General features: G+C 37.5%; 1 protein-coding gene across 2 annotated transcripts in view; it reads left to right on the forward strand.

Annotated features, from left to right (window-relative positions):
• The first annotated feature begins 8,358 nt into the window (after window positions 1–8,358).
• The window catches only part of LOC149791867 (dual oxidase maturation factor 1-like), a 29,511-nt gene continuing 19,340 nt past the window's right edge, over window positions 8,359–18,529 (forward strand). The window contains exons 1-5 of one of the 2 annotated variants that reach the window (XM_089969281.1): window positions 8,359–8,405; window positions 14,574–14,736; window positions 15,070–15,127; window positions 15,444–15,578; window positions 18,209–18,262. In XM_089969281.1, coding sequence (XP_089825407.1) covers window positions 8,380–8,405; window positions 14,574–14,736; window positions 15,070–15,127; window positions 15,444–15,578; window positions 18,209–18,262 — 436 coding nt within the window. In that variant the 5' untranslated portion in view covers window positions 8,359–8,379. The remainder of the gene's footprint in view (window positions 8,406–14,573; window positions 14,737–15,069; window positions 15,128–15,443; window positions 15,579–18,208; window positions 18,263–18,529) is intronic. The other variant, XM_089969282.1, reaches the window with a different exon arrangement.

Genomic DNA, 18,529 nt, shown 5'->3' on the forward strand with positions numbered 1-18,529 from the left:
GTTACTAATACATTCGATGCGGTCATCTCTATTAAATACCGTTATAATAAATATTGTCATTTACATGTGTTTATTTTATTTTAACCCTCTTAGAAAAACAAGTTGTCTGATCCACTCACTTCCTAATTCAACGTATTTGAGATCAGGAATAGAAAGAATGTGAAGTACCTAATCAATATACTGCAACTAAAATGTATATGTTAAAACTGAAATATAAATCCTACTGTGCAGCTATTGATTATAGGACAAGAGCTAATTATATACATACATACATACATGCATACATACATACATACATACATACATACATACATACATACATACATACATAGACAGATAATATTATTATAAGTTGCGGTTGTAAACAGGAAGATAAATGATAAATATACGGACGTAAGGATGTAGATGTGCAGCATGATATATATATATTGAAATATGTATTTGTTTACGCAGAGTACACACATACATACATGCATTGTAGCACAAGAGCTAATTACATACATACATACATACATACATACATACATACATACATACATACTACTCTTTCCGCTGACATAAACGTTTGATAAAATAAAGCTTAGTACACTAGAAAACACAGTACACGTATCAAGTACTTCTTGATTTAAGTACGATAAACCTCCCTGTACAATCAAACAATATCCTTTTGGGCATATCCATTAAGTTTCGTACTAGCTACCTTGTTCACCCGTTTTGAACCTGGTATGCAAAAGATAATTGTATCTTGTCCGGACAAAAATAAATCCTGTTCCTGCAGAGACAAATTATTTTAAAATCTCGTGAAATTGGAAAACTGAAATATTACATCCACTGACACAATATCAAGTATCGTATGAGGTACTCGTATATAGTAATATTTTATATTTTTGAATAAAGAAAAATATCAATCCAAAACGTTGCCTGACGGTATCGAGACAAATACCCGGAGTATTGTTTGTTTACTGAATCTGCTCACGGCAAAATCTCTTTTAGTTTCTTTGGTCAGGCTAATATGACGATTCGACTGTTTTAAAATACTCACTCGACTTCAACCCCTTTAGGTTTAAGGCTAGAATCAATAGTCCTTAGTCAAACTACATACTCTGCCATATATTGCTATAAACTCTGAAATGTGTTTGCTACACAAGATTGTAAGCTGTTTTACATTTATATCGCTCTCAGCCCACACAAATGCTAAGTAGTGATATACAAGAACCAGTAATAGGATAAAACTAAGTTTATTTATAGAACATAACTGATGTGGTTGAGATTTGATCACTCGGCTATATCGTTTGTGGTCCCGAGTCTTGCAATACTAATATTTTGATGTGGAAGAATTTAAAATTCCGACTAAAGCAAATTAATAGTAAGCTAACAGTTGATAAAATATATCAGACTAGCTTTAGTTTAAACATATTTTATTTCATTAATATGAAATTGGAAATTCCATGATCTACAATATCAACGGCAAAGGATAAGGAAAGTTAATGGCTTATAATCTTATTCCTTTACGATACAAAAAGTGTAAATATATATGAATATATAACGGATAATATTCAATTTTATTAAGTTTTATTGTCAAAAACTATAAATTGTTAATAGTCTAATTGATGTGTTATTTGAATAGACATTAGCATTTAGGAAAGGTTTATAATTCAAGAGGATGAACAACCATGGAGCACGTGACGGCCGAGGAAAAAGAAAATAAATGAACAAAAATGAGGAATTGCAAATAACAATGTGTCAAATATTGTGTAGAAATGTGCGAATATATGGAGGAACGAACGGGTTGGGAGAAAATAAATAAAATGAAAAGGGAACAGCACACTTTACCAGTGCTTCCTTCAAGAGAGAGCCGTTGCGGAGGCGACGACGAATCATTTGGGGGAAACTTCTGTTTGCAGCTTTTCATGACAAGTGGAAGTGCATGCGTGAGAGGAACATGTTCGCTTAAGTAAATAATTCTGACTTTTTAATAAATTTATAAATGGCATCGAAACTACGTATGTTTGCATTATACAAAAGCGTTGTTGTATCGCCACAAAGGAAGGTATGTAAAGTTAGATTATCATATGGTGTGAGATATTATAATTCCGTACGTTGTTTGTTATTGAAAAGAGCAAGAAATTGGGCTGTGTACTTTCTATAGATTCACGACTACAAAGGGGTCATCCGATTATATTTTTTGTAAATAAATGTTGGTTAAGTGAGCTGCAATTTGTTCTAAGTCGGCATGAAGAATGCACTGGTCTATAGCCAAAATGCTTCCGAAATAAATGTAAGCAAACTTTACTAATTCTGGTTCACTCTGAACGAAAATGATTGTTAAAATTGTTGATGGTCTCTAGGTTTAAAGATATGATACTGGGTCAGTATATATGAACCTTGACTTGGAAGTGGCGGAGGATGAGTGAGTTATAAAGGGAATGGATCCAAGTTTAAACCTGAATTGACTAAAATACATCTTTGACTGGAACTATGAATAAATCTGTGACAGGGTTGTGACAGTACTTGCTCTTTAGGCAAGACAGTGAATGATGCAATCGGAAGCTGGTATTGCTTTATTCATAATATGAATTGCATCATGTTATTCCTGGAAGTCATGGATGATGAAATCATAACTAAGATTACATCACTCTGCTGAACACATTGACCTATATTAGCTTAGAAATTATGCAGTATCGTGCTATGTTATATGTCACTGTTTGATTTTACAAAGGGAAACATTTCTGTTAGGCAAAATGATCAGAGATGCATCTTACTTGTGTGAACAATGCAGATAAATTATGCTATATTTGTGGTGAAGTGACTTGTGCATCAAACATCAATAACCACTATGGTTAAGAAAGCCTATTACCTATATTTTTGTTGCAAAATTGGAGATCAGTAAAAGAGGTGAGCCCCACACATATGCTGCTACTCTTGTACAACAAATCTTTATCAGTGGTTGAACAGGAAAAGGAAATCTATGCATTTTGCAGTTCCAGTGATTTGGAGAGAGCCAACAGATTATATCAGTAATTGTTATTTCTGCAAGGTGCGTCCAGTTGGGAAGGTTTGTAAAAGAAGAAAAATTTAGCTGTGCATTTTCTAAACATTCCAACAGTTATACGCCCAGTACTCCACGACGAAAGATGCACCAGCATCATTCTCACTTGAGTCAGACAAGGAAGAGGAAGAGAATGAAGCAAACTAGCCAAAACCATTAATGTCACTCGATGCATATTTTCTCCCATCCTCCTTCTCTGAGCCACACTTCATAACACAAGGTGAACTGAATGACCTTGTCATGGATTTGGAACTATTCAAGAGTAAACCAGATATGTTGACCTCAAAACGACAGAATTGGAATCTATTGACAGTCGATGTTAAGATTTTTATGATACGTGACCGTCAAAATGATATTGTCCCGTTCTTCTTCATCGATGGTGAGATGGCGGCCTTCAACATCGAAGATGAGTCTTAAATCTGTTTTGCGGCATAATTGCAATGTTTTGCTCTCCATTCCAGTTGGTCATGCAGTCCATATGAAGGAAACCTATGAAAACTTGAAACAACGTTTGAGGTGCATAGATCTGTCTCAGGACGAAAACCATGTCAGTTGTGCCCCTATTGACTCTGAAGCTACACTGACTCTCTGGAGTATGTTTTTCTGCAATGGTGGGCACCAGTCTGTTTAGCAACACTCTAGTAAGGATTTTGCCTGCAATGGAGAGCAGAGTTATCCCACGGTAGTTTGAGCAGTCAGGCCTTTTCCCCTTGTTTTTAAACAAGGTGATGATGACTGCATCTCGCAGGTCTTGTGAAAGTTTCCCTCACTCACAGCAGCAAATGAAGAACTCGTGGAGTTTGGTGTACAATGCTAGGCCTCATCTCTTCCATATCTCTGGTGGGATATCATCTTGTCCTGCTGACTTTCCTGTATACAGCTGTTCTATGACTTTTCCAGTCTCTTGCAGTGTGAGTGCCTCATCAAGTTCCATCTTAGTGGCTGTTGTGGGATGCGATCAAAAGCTGCCTCCTGGACTGTACGGCAATACTGAAGAGGGTGTGAAAGTGCTCTGACCAGCGGTTCAGGATAGATTCCCTGTCAGTGAGTAGCTCTTGGCCATCTGCACTCCATAGGGGGCTCTGTATGTCGAAGGAAGGACCATACACTGATTTCAGCGCTTCATAGAACCCTTTGTAGTCACCAGTGTCAGCGTACAACTGGGTTCTTTCTGCAAGCTTTGTCCACCATTCATTTTTTGTATGTCTCGGAGACTGCACTGGAGAGAGCTGCATATAAGGCGGCAGGCTGCTTTCTTCTGTGGACAGGATGGTTGTGCGAGATGGACTTGTTACGCTGATCTTCTTTTGGCAAGCAGTTCTTGGATTTCTAGGTTGTTTTCAACAAACCAATCTTTTGTTTTTCTTAGCGTTGAATCCAAGGATTTCTTCTGAGGTTTGCATAGTGGTAGCCTTGATGTGATTCCACATCTCTGCCGGAGGTAGACCTGGCGGAAAATTAAGTTCTTCAAGTCTAGACTCCAGGCTCTCTTGAAAATCTGTCTTGACATCTTCAGACATTGAGAGACCTTCTGACCTAGCCGGTGACTTCCCTGTAGAAGTTTATACGCCTGGTGATGCAGTGTTAAAATCACTCCCACAACGTCGCTCGCCAGCTGAAGCGGTGTATCGGGGTATGCATGTAATAGTTCCTTCTTGGAGGCAGACGTGAGAGATTTGGGAGATGGATGAGGACCTGTGCGTCCGTCCACTCAGAGAATGCAACTGCCAGACAACACAAGTATTACCTCTATCTATAACCCACTATACCTAAATATATACTCTTAAAAGACTTGAACTATTTGTTCGCATAGATTCATGTCTGAGCGCGATCAACATGTATGTGTGAAATAGCTTGGCAATAGCCTCATGTGGATTGGTAGACCTTCTCGGGTTCTTTCCCCCACCAAATATACGCTCTACACCCCCACACTAAAATTATTTTTCCTCCATAATTTCAATACATGAAATGCATTTATTTTGAAACTTGTTTTATTGTTGTTCATGCGTACTTCTCTTTTGAATCAACTCGTTAGATTTTCTTAGTTTATTTAATATTTCTTTTTTCAGCTGCTTCATGGAAAGAGACCAAAAGGCCCTTCATACTTCTGTGAAGACATTCAGTCTATATTTTTGTTGCTGATAACAAGTCTATAAACACGAATTTTGACATTATCAATAGTAAGGCACGCAAAACGCAAATCAATCGGACCATGAAGATGTCCGAGCGGCCCTCTTTGGGGATCTTGATATGGCATTTCTCGCAAACACCACAAACACGTTTTCGTATGTGCTCGCTTGTTCCTGTGTATGCTTTCTCAAACAATTCGAGTTTATTTTGGAACAAACGGCTGATCAATGCTCAGCAATAATTTATGGACTTTTGCAACATCTCAAAGGACTGGTCTCTTGCAAATATATGCCAGTTGTTTGAAAAAGGTCATCGCCTATAATTACCGCCCAGTCTCATCTCACTCACCAGTGTTCTTCTTAAAGTGCTTGGAATATTGTCTGTTCTAAGATCACGAAGCTTTTGGTTAACTATTCAATCCTATCTGATAAACAACATACCTTCTTGAAGTTAAACAGCTGCTAAACACGTGTGTTGTGTTATTGATAACTGGGCTAAACGTTTAAAAAAGATAACTAAGTAGATATCTTTGGATTATATTTTTTTAGAATAAAAGGTTTTATTGTCCAGCTCCGAGTGCAATATTTTATATGGCAACTAAATAGAAATAGAACAAGCTGTCAAATTATACAAATATGGTTCCAGGCCCGGCCCTAGGGCAAGGCAAATGAGGCAACCGCCTCGGGCCCCGCGCTTTCAGGCAATGCAATTTTTTTTACCGCTACGGTGGTCTAGTGGTTAGAGCGTCCGCCTCAGATGCGGGTGGTCGCGGGTTCAAACCTCAGCCGAGTCATACCAAAGACTTATAGTAAATAGTAATAACAGCTCTCTCGCTTGGTAGTCAGCATTAAGAGGCTAGTGCTAGGACTGGTCTGCCTGTTGTCAGGATAATGTGACTGGGTGGGACATCATGCTACATGTTTGCGGCATGATGCCCCAGTGCTGTACATTACTTTAAACTGCCACGCTGCAGACATCGTAGCGATGTGACTTAACAATGTTTAAAGCTACATTAAAAATCAAAATCACACACGTACACACACACACACACAATTGTTTTGTTTGGGGCCACGCGCTCATCGCTTGATGCCTTGGACCCGCATGCTGACTTGAACCCCGCACATCCTAGTGTCGGGCCTGTATGTTTCACCTTCTAATTAGGTATGAAAATTGTTCACTACTGTTTCACCTGTATGGATCGATACGCATGCGTAATCAATTCTGCCTTCCGTCCTTAATTGATAGAATTAACACAGGAAATATAATAAGAAAAGACTGCTTTAAGTACTGTCTTAATTTTTATTTCAGACTATTTCGATTATTAATTTTATTGGAAATATGTGAACAATCATGCAGTCGTTTATCGGCTAACAACCCTTGTACAATTTCGTAGGAAGAAGTCCGTGAGGAAAATAAATCGAATAATATCGATCACTATTTTTGTTAAGTAAAGATCTTATCAATCATTTGCAAATATGAATGTTACACGATATTGTATATTGTTTGCCAGAAATATGTGGCTTAGTCATGGGGCTGTAGAGCCTTTTCCAGTATGAAAAACGGATCTGTTTACTCGTGTCTCACCGCTAGTTATGTCATAATGTCAATGATTGTTAAATGTCCGAAAATTATTAATGGGAAAACCATCGCAATAATTCTTAATTTTGTAATGACAATACCTATATGTCATGGAAAAACAATAACATTACACTTGAAATCGTCGTTACAATTTCGCAATAGCTTCAACAGCTATTTATAACTCACTGGAAGATTTAAAATTTCAAAACTTCTTCTCTGATTTGACAATAACTTTAATTATTTTACTGATACTTATTTACCTAAATTTTGTTCTTTTGAAGAGAGCCGGCTTTACAGATATTATGAACTTCTGAGAGAGTGCCGGGTATAAGGCGAAGTTGCCTTCATTTGCAGCACGTACATTGGAAAGAATGTGTTATAGCTCTAATGCGGCTGAAATTTCTTTGGATAGTGTACTTGTGCAAATTTTACATGATCTAAGCACACAGCTAACTAAAATGACTGCTCCCTTGTGTTACAAAATCAGCCTGAATTAGTCTAAAGTACACTATATTTAGCAGTTATTAAAATAGGCAAACGATTTTTTTCAAAATAGACAACACCACCTTTTGCAATGGCAATGAATGTATTACCAAATATATAAAATGAAAATCAAGTTTATCGCTCTTCTGCTTTTTTTTAATACATTTTACATGTGAAGTCCAAGTACTGGAAAGCACTAAACGGAGCTAGCAGTTTTTTTAAATATTTTATCGATGCACATCTGAAGTAAGACCAAGCTATATACTCTATAATCCATATCACACACATAAAAAAGTTCTTTGAACGATGTGTACGATACAAAAGGTCTTTTTAAATAGCCTGTATAATCAGCGAGGAAAACCGGGACATTTTTGTTTTCTTTAAATATCAGACCCTGTGTAAGTTATCACACTGCAGAGCGCCACATAGAAAAGTGAAAACGAAGTGCATCAACGATAATTCATGACTTCAATACACATATATTTTCAGTTTTTCTAGATGTGTTAGAAATCCCGAACGGAAATAAATCGTTTTTAAATTATATATGTTTTGACAGATATACTTACTTCTCAGGTGATTGAGAAATGACTAAGGCAGCACATACATTTTTACAGCTATTAAAATTAATGTTGCACAAAATAATTAGCAAATGTATCCGACTATCAAACACATATTTCAAGTAAATAGTAAAACAAGGATGAACGGATTAGAATACCTTTTACACAGTTGATATGAGCATATATTTCTAATTCAAACATAATTAGTTTATTTCAAATTTCTAAATTAATCGATTCAATTTGAATTTAAAAGGTTTCATTTTTTAAATCAATTTGAATAAGTTCAGTTTAAGTATTTGAATATTTTAGTGTTATCCATCAGTAACAACGACCATTTATATTGCACCTGTCTACACACCTAACAGGAACTGCACTGGTACACCTAGTGTCACCTGTTGCTCACCGAATTTAATTCACGTGCATTCCATGCAGGGCGGTTAGTTTAGTAGGGCAGTATACTTGCTTTGCACTTAATGTCTCCTCAAATACAATCTCTTGGCGCATGCGTAATTCATAATTTTAAGCAAGAAGACCAATTACTGAAGATTACATTTGTGTGTACATGCATAACAGAAAGAACTCATGTCACCAAACTGGGACTTTTTTGGGTAAGTTTCTTCCTTTTTGAATTCGCAGTGCGCTACAAAAATTGTGCATTCAGAACTTTAAATGGATTTTAATAATGCTGGGACTTAAAGGTAAGTTATTGTTGAAGGTCTTATTTCATTTTGTAGTCTGAAAATAGTTTGATTCAGGTGAATTCCACATGTCTTAATATATTGTGATCTGAACACAATAGTTTAATTCAGGTGAATTCCACATGTCTTAATATATTGTGATATGAACACAATAGTTTAATTCAGGGGGATTCCATATGTCTTATTATTTTGTGATCGAAACATATATAATAATGGTACTCGTAGCTTTATGACTGAACAATTGTTAAAGCTACGTTAAAAAATAAAACCACACACACACACACAGGTACACAGTTCAGAAAGACAACATAAACTATCACTGACATGCATAGAAAGATCTTATCATGAAATATCAAAATAATATGCCTTATCTGAGACACTATCAAGTTTTGTATGTGTATATCAAATCTTTTATAGTTGACAACAAATCTACTTGCAACGGTAAACAATGCTGTGTCGTATTTAAAATCAACGAGTAATGTTACGTCCAATTAAATACTCAATTACAGTAAACATTGATACATTATTTCCACGTGCAGAGAATTCAGTAGGCAGATTTGTGGTCTTGTAAACTCAGTTCAGTTGACACATGTGCTTATGAATATGTTCAAAAGGCATGGTAATAATTGATCCATATGTTCACATTGACAGCACGCTTTAATTTGTTTTAAGTACGTGCACAGAAGCTGAAAGAATCATTATTTATGTTGTGTAGCTCAATGCTTCATTTCAGCGTTAATTTTATATATTCCTGATTCTCTCTGTCTCTCTGTCTGTCTCGATTGATCGAACGATCGACCGACCGCTCTGGTGGCCTACGTGGTCAGAGCGTCCGCCTCGGATGCGAGAGGTCGCGGATTCGAACCTCGGTAGTCATGCAAAAGACTTCTAAACCGGGTACTAGCAGCTGCATCGCTTGGCGCTCAGCATTAAGAGGTTTGTGTTAGGACTAGCCGGGCTGGTGTCAGGATAATGCGGCTGGATGGGGACATAATGCTACATGTCTTCGGCATGATGCGATAGTCCTAGACATCAGTAAAATCTGCCACATTGTAGACACCGTAGTGATAAAACTAAAATTCTTAAAGCTACGTTAAAATTACACACCACACTTTCTCTCATAAAAGGTAGTACTATTTTATTAGTGATATTTCTAATGCTTTTAATAATATATCACTTTTACAAGCATATCTAACATGCGCACAATTATGTAAACAACATTATCGTCGTCATTCTCGTTATTATCGTATTGTGCTTGCTCGACAACTCCGTCGACCTTGACATTATCATCATAATCCCATAAGTACTGGAAATTGCTCTTAAAAAACGCAGAGAAATCTTTCTACAGGTCATTTGAACACGCCAGGTTTAAAACGGTTAAGGGTTGTACAGTATTTGAAAAAACTGATAATCGCTTAGACACGGGGGATTTTTTTACGTGTTTGTTTCTTTTTTGTTTTTCTCAGTAATTGACCTTCGCACGACTTCGTGATTATTACAGCATAAATTGGCCAAATATTATATAAATGACACATCATACTTTGAATCTAGTATGTGTCGGTTTCCATAACACCAACGCGATAATGTACTTGGTAGAATCTTTTTCAGAGCTATGGCACGATATAGCTAAAAATGTGTTCAATGTGCCGTTAAAACCAACAATATATAAATCAAGAACTGGTACTGTGACTGTAAACAAATTGTTTCTAAAACACTTCTGACTTTTTCAACACCTTGAATCCAAGACATGTAATACCGGAAGAGAGGAGTAAGTAACTAAGTTTTACTTTAGCTGTACCTTCTCACAGCATAACCAGATAGCATTGTGTTAAGACCTTGAAAAACAACGTTATTTAAATATATTACCGCTAAGTGACTAAAGCGTCCGCCTTGAACGCAGGAGGTCGCGGGTTTGAACCTCGGCTGAGTCATACCAAAGACATGTAATAAATGGTAATAACACAGCTGCTTTTCTTCGCGATCGGCATTAAAAGTTTAGTGTTATGAATGGTCGGCCTGGTATCAGGATAATGTGACTGGGTGGGACATGATGCCACAATTTTACCGCATGAGTCCTCAGTGCTATCAGCTGCCACATTGCTGGAATCGTAGAGATAATGACTGAAAAATTGTTAAATTTACGTTAAAAATCCAAATCACTCACACACACATACAAAAATCTTGGCGCTAAATATAACAACATTACCATTACGTCATTTTTGGCACTCAACCAATCAAAAGCGGTTTAGGAATCATTTATTATTTTCAATCGACATTTAACTTGGTTTTATATTGCTTTTTCGCTTTAACATGAATGAAAAATACATCCATGTAGATTGCAAGTTTTATGTTCTTTTTTCTCCTGAATAAATTGTAAAATCTAGAATTTTAATATTTATTGCTATGGTTTTCCCATCATTAATTTTCAGACATTGAACTGTCATTGAAATTAAGTCATGATGAACGGTCAGATAAGAGTAAACTGAATGTTTTTTCATACTAGAAAAAGCTCTCTACTCCATGATCAAACCACAATTTTCTGGCTGACATTTTGCAATATCGTGTAGTATTCGTATTTTAAAAATGAAAAACTTTTTAGACAGTAAAACGTGTGGATAAAGATAGCCTCGATCAAGTCGTTTCCCCTGTAACTCTCGTGGAGGTGAGATTGCTGTCATTACAACGAACTCCATGATCAGACGTCTTTACCACACTACAACATTCAATTTCGACCACACATCATTTTAACTAGTCCAAGCCACACTCACACTGGAGCAAAGGTTAGTCCATTTTTTCTGCCTATACCGCCCTCCTCCTAGTAGAAAAAGAGGCTGATTGAGTCTCTCTTTTTGAAGCAGTTTCCGAATCTCCTGGACTACGGAAATTCGATTGGTGGCAACCTGATTATTCTTGGAGATTTCAACTTTCACTTTGACTGTCCCAGAAACCCAAACACATCAAAACTCAGATTCCATTAATGTTTTCAACCTCAGTCAGTTAACCAACCCACCCATAAACATGTCACACTTTAGACTGGATTCTTCATAGACCTGATGATAACATTATACAGTTCTCCCTGGTATCCCATGAACTTGCATCAGATCACTTCTGCATGATATGCCGTCTTGACGTATCAGTCCCAACCCTCCACCTTTATCTGCTACTTAGAGAAACCTCTGTATGATAAATAGAACCGAACTAATGCATGACATACAAGAAAACCTAACAACTTGCTTACCTCCTACAGCAGAACAGCTCGATAACTGCCTGCGTTCATTGCTCGACAAACATGCCCCAGCTACCAAGTGCAGATTATCAATTAAAAAGTGTTCTCCATGGTATAGCAGTTTTAGGGACCAGCTTCGCACTGCTAAAAGAGACCGCCGTAAAGCTGAAAGGCTTTCGCTTTCCACCAAACTCACTATTCATAAGCAAAGCTATGAAGCCGCTAAGAAGAATGTCACAAATATAGTCCATGCAGCGAAATCAGCCCACTACATTACTAAGATCATGGAAAGTTTCAGCTGCAAAGAACTCTTCGAGATTACTAACAAGCTAATGTCAAGGTACAAATCTACACCACTTCCAACTAATTTCTCTCCAGTCGACCTCCGGATATGTTTGCAAATTTCTTCCGTGACAAAGTACAAACCATTAGAGATAAGCTTTACACCACAATTTCAATTGACTCATCGTCACCATACAGTTGGGATACATCATTTTTGAGCGGCAACCATTAGCAGCATTTGAACCTGTCTCTATGGATTTCATACGTACAATCCTGATGAGAAGTGCACCAAAGTCATGTAAACTTGATCCAATTCAAACACCACTGCTGCTTGAGTGCTTAGGTCCAGTATTAACTTCACTACCTGATGTTATTAATATTTCTCTCACATCAGGGGAATCCCCATAATTTTTCAAAACTGCCATTGTAAAGCCTCTGCTGAAGAAACCAACACTAGACCATAGCGATTTAAAGAACTACCGCCCAGTTTCTAGTCTCCCATTCATATAAAAAATCTTAGAAAAGGTTGTTCTATTCCAGCTTGTATCTCATCTGAATTCAAACAGTCTTTTTAGCAATGTACAATCTGCATATCGCCCTTGCCACAGTACTGAAACTACTCTTGTAAAAGTAGTTAATGACATTCTCTCTGCTTTGGATAGCGGAAAGATTACAGTCCTCACCCTCCTTGATTTGTCTGCAGCATTTGACACAATAGACCATGATATATTACTTCACCGTCTCCAGCATGTATTTGGCATTCATGGTACGGCCTTAATGTGGTTCAAGTCCTACTTGGTCAACAGGACATAAACTGTGTCTGCAAATGGAATACACTCCAGCCCAGTTGATCTATGTTATGGTGTTTCACAGTGGTCTGTTCTTGGACCTGTACTCTTCATTCTATTCGCTCAGCGCTCTTAAGTGTCATATATCATCATCCAGTGTCTCACCAACTGTCGCCGATGACACCCAAATATACAAATCTAGCCACCAAACTGAAGTTGATGATACCATCCGTGGTGTAGAGAGGTGCATTTCTGATGTGAAATCATGGATGACATGTAACAAGCTGCAGTTGAATGATGATAAAACTGAGGCCATTCTGATTGAAACACAAAGACTTTCTCATTCACATCGTCTACTTCAAACAATAAATATCAGCAACGCCAACATTAAATTCACAGAATCAGTACGAAACCTAGGTGTTACTCTGGACAGTACTCTCACATTGCACCAACATGTCATGAACATATGCAAGGCTGCATATCTTGAGTTGAGACACATAAGCTCCATTCGCAAATATCTTTCAGTTGATGCCTCTAAAACACTTGTGTGTTCAATAGTACTTTTAAGACTGGACTATTGTAATTCAATTCTGTCTTGTTCATCTCAATATCTATTCCAAAAACTTCAAAAAGTTCAAAACACAGCTGCTCGAATCATACTTAAGAGTACCACGATCAGAGCACACCTCCCCGCTGCTCTGTACCCTACACTGGCTATCCATTCGATCCAGAATCACAACATTTGTTCTCTGTGCTACGTTTCACTGACGGACTCTAGTCCAACATACCTATCCGACCTCACCTATGTGTACACACCAGCAAGATACTTACGCTCTCTTCTGACAATCGTATACTCATTATTCCAAGTATGAAAACAAAGTCATATGGACAGCGTTCTTGTGCATACCAGGGCCCAGCAACGTTGAATGAATTGCCCACTGAACTTAGACACAAAAGACACAGTGATCCCATTCAAGAGTGCTCTCAAAAACGCACTTATTTCGACTGCAAAAACAAACTTAAAGACCTAATAATGTTTCCTACCTTAAATATTCTCAGCCTGTTTTTTCTATGTTTTCTAATGCATGGTGTTTGTGTTTGTAATCATCATTATATAGGATTTTTATCTTATAGGTGTTGTCTAATGTTGTAAAGCGCTTAAAGCTTCTAAAGATTGGGCGCTATACAAAGTCCGCAGTATTATTATTATTATTATTATTATTAGACAGACAATGAAACATGTGGACTAAAAGATAGCCTTGGTGGATTATTAACCAGAAGGGTGCGGGTTCTATTCCCACACTGGAATCAATCATGTTCAGTTAGCGTTATTTGTAGTAGGGCAAGGTAATCTGTCCTATTTACCACGGCACTACATAACCTTAAAGTGTGGCTTTGACGTAAAACACACAAAATCAAACCACGGCGGACAAAGAGACAAATCAAAACACCAAACCAAACCTATATGGACAGAGATACCTAAACAGCAAACAACACCAAGATGCACAAATAGACTACACCTAACTAACAGTTATTTAGATAGACGGACCAAAAAAGAACCAGAGCAAGAGACATATGGGCGAATAAGAAAACAAAGTCAGAGAGGTAGAAGTCTATGACAGACGGATCATAGACAAACGGACTCAAGACAAGGACTGGCTTATTTGCAATATACATAAAGAGAAACTTGCAAAAATGTAGATGCCATTTGAAAGTATTCTGACAATTCATTATAGATAAAACAAACATAAAAATGCTATGCATTTGTTTTCTTCATTGCAGCATGGCGTGGTTCAAGGCGTTCAGAAATGAATTTGGTTACGCGTACTATGGTGAACAGCGGATGCCAGTTATGTTGGATGTTCCCCTAACTGTTGTCATCTACGTTTGCTTGTGTATATCGATTGCCTTTCTGATAGCCGCTGCTGGGATACAAGGAAAAGAGGTTAGTTAGCTGTATGAACACCACAGGACCAAACAATAAACCAACTAAACAAGACATCTTGCTAGGAAACTTTGCAACCAAGCAACATACCCTGCCGATCAATCAATCTGCAATGTTACCTAATGATGCAATGCTATAAACATGGGGGTTAGCATTAAGATTAGTATTTCTTTTTAAATTTCTTATATATAGGCATATAAACTGTCATTTAAAAATAATTCATCAAAAGATGTCTTTGTAGAGTACATTTGTGATCTCCCTATATCGTAAATTCATTAACATTTGGACAAAACGTCATTACGTATTTGCTTACAAATCAAGTTAACGTTTCAGAGATGGTACACTTTGATTCGCCTGGGATACAGCTTGCTAATTGGATCAGTTATTCTTGGTAAGGTCACCCACCCACCCATGCTCTCTCTCTCTCTCTCTCTCTCAATAGGAGTACCCATATCACAACAACAAATATACATAAACTCAATTTATTTTCAGAAGAACAAGAGTTGCATGGAAACATCAATAAAGAAATAAATTCAATTAGTTTCAAAACTCAGCAAAACTCGATTTAAAGCGAATTCTTTGCAAATGACTCGTTTTGATTATGTTCTCTTTCTCTTCAAGTCATTATCATCTTCATCAGCATCGTCATTTTCTTTCCCCTCATCTTTTCCTCTATTATTATTATTATTATTATTATTATTATTCAGTGAGCATTTTCGGGCATTCCTGGCAGGTTGCATATAAAGATATCAAAGCACCGTACATCTACAGATCGGATAGCTATATTGACGGCAAGATTGGCATTAGGATTGGTCTTTATACAGTCAATATAACTCTGTCAGGTAAAATTAAGTATGTGCATCGAATATATGGGTTTGCTGCATGATATAGATTGCATATATATGGAACACCACTAAAACGCCGCTAGTTGAGACAGTAATTCCGATATAACGCGATTTGACTAAGCTTAATAGAATTATAGCATTGTTTCTAGTTAATGCGTGTTACTATGAATTTAGTTAGTGGTATTGCTAATCATCTATTGTATATTAACGCATATGTTTGGTTTAGAGGTCAATTTTCCAGCTATTGGTTGTTAGTGTGCATGTTTAAGCTAGATATATTGGTACCATCTATTGCAAGTTTACATGTATATCAGAGCTCGAGATTATCTAACTAGCTACTGTATTCTAATGTGTACTTTTAAGTTAGAAATATTGTTACCAGCTATCGTAGCCATTAGTTTCCCACGGGTTGATGTTTCTCACGTGGGTTTCCCTGGTTCTCCTTCCACCAGTTACACTGACCGCCATGTTTATAACCTATCAAATCAAGCTCGAGATTATCTAACTAGCTACTGTATGCTAATGTGTACTTTTAAGTTAGAAATATTGTTACCAGCTATCGTAGCCATTAGTTTCCCACGGGTTGATGTTTCTCACGTGGGTTTCCCTGGTTCTCCTTCCACCAGTTACACTGACCGCCATGTTTATAACCTATCAAATCAAGCTCGAGATTATCTAACTAGCTACTGTATGCTAATGTGTACTTTTAAGTTAGAAATATTGTTACCAGCTATCGTAGCCATTAGTTTCCCACGGGTTGATGTTTCTCACGTGGGTTTCCCTGGTTCTCCTTCCACCAGTTACACTGACCGCCATGTTTATAACCTATCAAATCAAGCTTTCTCACAAACTCACACTGGTGGAGCCCTAGACTATAACCCACGCGGTCAGATGTAAATGGCATCCCATTTCTACCTGCAGATTTCAGGCCTTCCATTATGTTGGCAGTTATGGATAAGTGGCTGATACTTGGTCCATAAATGACTGATGCTTGACCCATAAATGACTGATGCTTGACCCATAAATGGATGATGCTTGACCCATAAATGACTGATGATTGACCCATAAATGAATGATGCTTGACCCATAAATGAATGATGCTTGACCCATAAAAGACTGATGCTTGACCCATAAATGGATAATGCTTGACCCATTTCCTCTCAAGGGCTTCAACCATTCTGGATTCCCAGGGAACTGTCATTTCCAACAAAACCACTTGCTTGATACATCATGGCTACAGTACAATATCAGGTCTGAAGTTGACGTCACAGATACCCCTTAGGAACTCAGCTGTCCTTTTATCTCCATTTATTTCCCTATTAAGAGACGTTGACAATATGACTTGATTCAGTCGTTTGCCTTTGTTCCTTGCCGCTTCTCCCAACCTCATGTATGTGGATCCGCTTTTCATTCGATGTTTTTTCGTCCTAACTAGATCCATACTGGCAGCAATCTTAGCAAGCATTCCATGTCTTTCACGTTATCTCTGAGGTCACTCAGCCACTCTCTGTATTCGTCCACTGCATTGCGATGCTTTCTTCTTCAGCCACCGAAGCTCTGCTTTCATATTTGCAATTTGTCTAAGTCTGTGGTTTTCTTTTGGTATTCTATTGCTTTGCTTCTTCTCTTGACCTAGTGGCCTAGTGGTTTCAGCGTCTACCTCGGATGCGGAAGGTTGCGGGTTCGAACCTCGGCCGAGGCATACCAAAGACTTATAAAAATGGTACTAACAGGTGCCTCGCTAGGCTCTCAGCACTAAAAGGTTAGTGTTAGGACTGGTCGGTGTAAGGATAATGTGATTGGGTGGGACATGATGCTACATTTATTCGGCATAATGCTTCAGTGCTAGACATCACTGTGGACTACCACAATGCAGACATCGTAACGAATATATCTGAAAAATTGTTAAAGCTACGTTAAAAATCAAAACCACGCACAACACACACACATACACACACACGCACTGATTATTCTCTTCTATTTCAATCCGATCGTTTCTCATACTTTAAATGATAATCTATCTTTCTAAAAACAAGTTCTGCAAATGCTACTTATAGTTGGTCTTCATCAACTTCATACTGTCACCGTGCTGTTTCGTTTGAACTCACTATCTTGCTTAACTCGTTTTCGTCATCTATCACATGGAAGTGCTGCAGACTGCTGTGTGTATCATGGTCCATCTTTTCCTCCGTCTCTCCAGGTTGCACTGTTTGTTGTACTAGATTTAGGATCCGAGGAAAGCCCATTTTGGTACGAAGCGTTTTACGCCCCCTGTCGTTTTCACATATTTTTCACAACTTCAGGCTCTGGATGTATTATTACTCTGGCTTTCATTCAATTGATCGAGCATTTTTGTCTCCGTGAACTGGCCTTCCGTCTTTCATCTTCCCAGCTCTCGCATGACATTGAAGGTATGTCATAAACATATAGCGAAGTTGTAGGTTTCTCCTTCACAGAAGCTGTACTCTAGCTTTCTTTGCCAACATATATCGTAACAGGAACATTAATACGCAGAATCCAGCATTTTGTCAAGCAAACATCATTTTCAGTAAGCTAAATTTAACACTACATGTATGAAAAGTATTATTCCACTGACAACTATTCATCATAACTTTTTTAATTTGCAGGTGATTTTGAAGGAAATAAAGTAGATTACAACGAAGAAGTTTTGTTAGAAAACAGTAAGCATACGTAGTTTTTATCATTTTACCGTCGCAATGAATAAGACCTATATAATCAGGAATATTTCTTGCTCCAAAATTTCAGTTATACATTTATACCAATCCATCACTTTTACAACTTGATGTATATGTCATTCTATTAGACACAGACAGTTATTAAGTTCAAAATATTTAGTAGGGTTAGATTATTGTGCATTTTTATTTGTTTATTATCTTTGATCTACGATGAGATGTTTTGCATTTAAATTCAGGTCCTGATAATATAAT

The sequence above is a fragment of the Sinohyriopsis cumingii genome, chromosome 9, assembly GCF_028554795.1.
Source record: "Sinohyriopsis cumingii isolate HCF-2022 chromosome 9, ASM2855479v2, whole genome shotgun sequence".
Lineage (NCBI taxonomy): Eukaryota > Metazoa > Mollusca > Bivalvia > Unionida > Unionidae > Sinohyriopsis > Sinohyriopsis cumingii.